At 44.8% G+C, this 5,546-nt stretch overlaps 1 protein-coding gene across 1 annotated transcript; it reads left to right on the top strand.

The window, feature by feature from the left end:
• Nucleotides 1-3,426: 3,426 nt before the first annotated feature.
• On the top strand, nucleotides 3,427-5,389 carry LOC103730998 (protein timeless homolog). The gene is made up of 4 exons (XM_008829306.2): nucleotides 3,427-4,048; nucleotides 4,270-4,407; nucleotides 4,596-4,683; nucleotides 4,968-5,389. The coding sequence occupies exons 2-4, from the start codon at nucleotides 4,328-4,330 to the stop codon at nucleotides 5,175-5,177; spliced, it is 378 nt and encodes a 125-aa protein (XP_008827528.2). The 5' UTR covers nucleotides 3,427-4,048; nucleotides 4,270-4,327; the 3' UTR covers nucleotides 5,178-5,389.
• The last annotated feature ends 157 nt before the right edge of the window (nucleotides 5,390-5,546 follow it).

Raw genomic sequence — 5,546 nt, 5'->3', positions numbered from 1 at the left:
TGTAGTCAGTCAACTGTTTTTAAAGTCACTTTACTATTTACATTGATGTGGAAGGGGAGTTGTCATCAGTGATGCATGGCAGTGCCGGGCTCCCCTCGGAGAAGAGCATGTGGTGATCGATGCTTCACTAAAGGTCTTGAAGATTGAATATATTTGGAAAAATACTTTTGTTTTTATTTTGATAACTATACCTGGAGAGGAAGCTCTATCGTTCATAGTATCTAAGATATGACTCTATAAGCCTCCTCACCCCTGCCTGATTAGGAGGCCCATTTCATCATTTGTGTGTCCGTTTATTTGTTTAATTGATAAAATAACATTTCCTGGAATTATAAGCCTACTTATCTTTTCCCACAAGATACTTCAAAAATAGTTTTTCATCAAATGAAAGATAGCTATGAAAACGTTTTTTGCAGGCTATAATGAAGTTTAAAATCAAGTCCTGGAACTCAAATTTCAGATGCTCTTGTGATGAATGGGTAAACGAGCCTGGGTGTGGTCTACCCTCTAGCCATAACTGACTTTTGTAAAACGGAGGTACTTATCTTTTCCCACAAGATACTTCAAAAATAGTTTTTCATCAAATGAAAGATAGCTATGAAAACGTTTTTTGCAGGCTATAATGAAGTTTAAAATCAAGTCCTGGAACTCAAATTTCAGATGCTCTTGTGATGAATGGGTAAACGAGCCTGGGTGTGGTCTACCCTCTAGCCATAACTGACTTTTGTAAAACTGAGGCTGCATGCGAAATACCAGTCATATGCCTAGATAAGAATTTATAATGTATGTTTCCCTACACCTCATTGAGGTCTCCCAGAGACCCAGTGTCACACTCAATCACACCAACAATAGTAAACCCTCACATTAGAATGTAAGTCAGCATCCCCTTTCCTTTCATGGCCTTGCCTTTCTTTGTTGACCCTGCTGATGGATGTTTAGGTTAGCCATCTTTTATTCTTTCTAAAGGCAGCAAAGAGTGTTACAGAACTATCTAAGGCTTAGACTCCGAGGTTTGGTGTTCCCTTCAGCGTAGCAGGTGATGCACCCTCAGTATCTTGCTCCCCTCACAGCAGGGACAGAAGGTACACGTTAGAACACGCCCCTGAGATTAAGACACAGGAGCTGCCACATAGATGTGCTGGGGACAAGGGACAGCATCACCATCAGTCAGGAAGAAACAGGGAGAGACTGAACTGGGTGTACCTCACCGTTGTCCACTGAGAAAGGGGCTGTCTGCCTGGTGATGCCCTATTTTTGTTGAGTTTTAGGAGTTTTCCTTTTGTCACTTCCAAACCTATGTTTGTTTGGAAATAAACAGTGTGAGATTTTTCATTAGGGATAAATAAAGCAACAGGGGTCTCAACAGTGCTGTTCAGCTAATGGACTGGTACACATGCAGGAGACAGGCCCTGAATTAACAAGTAGAAGTAGTACATAGAGCATGCAATTCCTCGTCAGCAAGAGTGGACCTTCCCCCAGCATCCTGTCCCGCAGCATCCTGTCTGCGAGGAGTTGCTACCTCTCAGAGCCCAGCATCCACTTGGTGAGGGCGCTCTTCATTCCCTTGTCACCCTTTCCTCTGTTATCTTCAAGATGGAATTATGAGTTATTGGAGAGAAGGAGTAAGAAGCATATCAAAGAATATTTTGTGGCTTTGCATAAGAGGCCATACTGGTTTGGGGCTGTTGGTTTTGAGTGTGCTGGCTTCATCATGAAGCACCTGGGTTTGTTTTTTTTTACTGAAAGATGTAGATAAACTAGAGAGACTCCAGGGGAAGGGCAACAAAAATGATGTATGACTTAGAGAGAAGGGGAGAACAACACTCTATTAATATTTGAAAGGTAATATAAAAGAGGGAGAGAGATTATTTACAGCTGTGGAGAGAACTTTGACAGGAAACGAAGGCTTGCATCTAGGAGCAGGGGAAAATGAATAGGGTTGAGAAACACACACACAACGCATAAGAAGTGTGATTAAACAAAGAAATGTTAACTCTCATACAGCTTTTGTTGCCAGGAACTGGAACGGCAGAAATAAGTGATGGTTCTCAAACTGAGGACCCACACAGTGTGACTCACGCTGTCTTAATTCCGTGCATTTCATTCTTAGCTTTTTAAGTGTGTACATTAATTTCCCTCTTCGGTGTTAGGATTTCGGAGGTGTTAGTAATAAGTCCAACATGACTAGCTCTCCTTTACTGAATGTCTACCTTTGGCAGGGATTGTGTTTGCTTTGTTGTTTATATTTTCATTTAACCTTTATGTCAACTCTGTAATATAAGACCTATTTTTTCCACTTACAAGGAAATTGAGATTCAATAACTTGTTCAAGATGGTACATATATTGAGTGACAGGATTGGGGATCACGTCACGGTATGTGACTCAACCGATGCTCAGGTCTATGCTAGCTCCATGTCCTGGGTCACTGTGCTCACAATAGTTATTGGGATCTACTAGGTGACCAGAGAAACAATTTGTATCCAAGTGTAGGGGGAAATAGTTGGCGTCCAGGGCTGCCTTCATCCCACTTTTCTCTTTCCTTTGAGAGATATTTTCTCAGTGTTATGTTATGGAAATATTAATTGTCTTGTTCTGTCAGTTCAGTTATTCCATTAGCTTTTGGCCATCCTATTAAAGTGCTCTGTACACTCTCATTTAGGAAAGGAATATTTTATACGGCAGGCATTGTCCTGTATCTCCCATGCCAGTGTGATGGGCACCTTTTGTTGTGTTCTGCCTTCTGGTCCTGCTTCCTGCTGTTGTCACTTTCTGGCGTAGGGTGTCCCTATACCCATGCAAGATAGGCAGAAAAGTAAAAGGCTGGGGAGCTGGGCCTATAGCTCAATGGTGAGGTATGTACTTAACATGAGTTCAGTCTCCGGCTCCCAAAACAAAAGGAGTTGAGTGTCTGGGTGCTTTACAATCACTGCAAGAAGTTACTAAAGCTGGAATCCAAAGGCCTAGGCATTAATGCAGACTCCAGCTACTGTTACATCCTCTTGTGTACCAGACACCTTCCTGTGCTCCAGCAGGCTCCTCCTCCTTTCAGCCTCCAGGGTTACTGTGCATAGCATGGAAAGAATGCTTGTAAATTGAATTTTTAAATTTCAGAGTGTGATGTAAGTGAAGGAAGCAGAGACTCAAAGTTAGCATCACTTGGATTCACAGGTCCAGGGACAGCTGCTCTTGGTAAACACTGGATATAGTTAGTAATGGTTGAGACTTTGGAGAAGGTTGTCATTATTCAAGAGGGCAGTTCCTAATCAAACTCATTGGCTCATCAAAAAGAAGGGGGGCTAATTGGGAAGGGACAGGGAATCATCAGGAGTGGGAGGGGAACACACAAGAAGGCAATAAGACAATAGGACTTTATTATATATATGTCTGAAAAAAGAGAGGGCAGTGTCTGATGGTTTGTTTTGTTTAAGAGATGGAGTCTTGCTGTGTCACTCAGGCCATCTCCGGCTGGCCTCAAGTTTCTGTGATCTAGCAGTTCTCCTGCCCAGACTCCCAGATAACTGAGATGATAGACATGTGCCACCATGCCCAGCTCAGTCATCAGATTTTTATTAAGGACAATGCCGATATGTTTCAAGGAGGGCACACAGTGAAGACCACTGCCAGGATGAGGTGGAATCTGAAATGTGGCTGAAGACGTTGGTGGCTGTCATTGAAAGTTTTATTTTTCCTCTTGTCTTCCTCCTTTTAGAGCTATGTGCCTTTTCCCTCAGTCTTTATGCTTGGTTAAGTTAAACTCCTAACCCCCTTTTAGGTTTTTTGTCTTCTGACAAGGCTGGGGGAATAACTTTAGCCAAGGAGTGATGGAGACCTTTGAGGTCAGGCCGTGGAACTGACTGTGCTCCCTTCCTCCCCTCTGCACTCACTACTCAGAGGATCGATGATGATGCCAGCATCCACGACAGGCTTCTCTGGGCAATTCACCTCAGCGGCCTGGACGACCTGCTCCTCTTCCTGTCCAGCTCATCTGCTGAGCAGCAGTGGAGTCTGCATGTGCTAGAGATTGTTTCCCTTATGTTCCGTGACCAGGTAAGACCCTGGCCTATTCTCCCAGTCCCCTCCATCTATGCACCTTTCTGCTACATGGCCAGAATTGCTCTTGTAGTAGCAGTAAATTACCTGAAGAAGGCAGGTGGTGGGGAGAGTAGCTGTTTTCAGTACAGGACCCTATCACAGTTCTGCTTTGTTTTCCAATCCTAGTAGGAGTGACTGTCCTGATTCTCTTTCTTCTCTTATTGTTTCAAATCTAGAACCCTGAGCAGCTGGCTGGAGTAGGGCAGGGATGCTTGGCTCAGGAGTGAAGCACAGATGTGGCAGAACTGGAGGTTTTGCGCTACTGAGAGATGGCGGAGAAGAAAACTCGAGCCCTCCAGCAAGGCAACAGCGAGGTGAGGGACAGAGGGCCGCTCTGCCATGTTCCTGACCTGCAGCAGGGAATGCTGAACTCTTAGGCCAATTCAAGGCGGGGTAATGTTTTAAAACCTTAACACTCCCAGAGCTGCTGGTGAAAGAGAGTTGACTGAAGCATCCAGAGAATTGAGGATTCAATTTGGAACCTTTTTCATTTTCCTTGCAGGCATTCTCGATTTGGGGGCTCCTACATTGTCCAAGGGTTGAAATCCATTGGAGAAAGGGACCTCATCTTTCACAAAGGCCTTCACAATGTGAGTATTCACACACATCTGGGATGGAAACACCAGTGTTACCGGGCCTGAGAATGGTGACCATCTCTGGAGTTAAGGTATCTGTTTTTAAGCTTAGAAGGTTGGCAAGAGTAGAAGTGGCGCCTCTGGCATTAGCCACATTGTCTCCACCGATAGTACCAGAGACAGAGACTTTCTAAGTGTTTCTTCAAGGGATGTGGAAAGAACTGCAGTGCAGGAGGCAGGGAGTGGGGTGGGGGGAGCTGGTTGAAGTAATTCTAATGCCCCAACCCACATTCTCCCAGCTCCGAAACTACAGTTCTGATCTGGGAAAGCAGCCCAGGAAGGAGCCTAAACGTCGCCAGGCTGCCCAGGAGCTATCCGTTCAGCATCGATCTGCCCTCAACGTGAGGCTCTTCCTTAGAGACTTCTGTTCTGAGTTCCTGGAGAACTGTTACAACAGGCTTATGGGTGCTGTCAAGGTAAGAGCCTGGGAAGGACATGGAGGCAATTAGGGATAGCGTAGAAAGACAGCCAGAGAGATGATGTGACCAGTGTTAGGTAAGATGGGCAGCCTCCCAAGGAGTCCAAAGGAGGCTGACCTTGGAGGTGTGAACTGCAAAGGGAGTTGGGGGCTCCTGTGTGGGTTATGATGAAACAGGGTTCTGGGTAGGACTGGAGAGATGGCTCAGCTATTAAGAGCACTTACTATTCTTGTAGAGAATTAGAGTTTGATTCCCAACACCCACATCAGGTGGCTCATAACCACCTGAAACTCCAATTCCAGGGGATATGATACCCTCTTCTGGTCTCCAAGGGCACCTGCCTGACTTGTGTACATATCCACACACAGACAATTTATAAAATGGATCTTTAAAAGATGA

This window comes from Nannospalax galili, unplaced genomic scaffold (assembly GCF_000622305.1).
Source record: "Nannospalax galili isolate Female #2095 unplaced genomic scaffold, S.galili_v1.0 scaffold3294, whole genome shotgun sequence".
NCBI classification, from domain to species: Eukaryota; Metazoa; Chordata; class Mammalia; order Rodentia; family Spalacidae; genus Nannospalax; species Nannospalax galili.
Note: the sequence above shows the minus strand (reverse complement) of the source record. Positions and strands in the feature narration are given on the sequence as shown.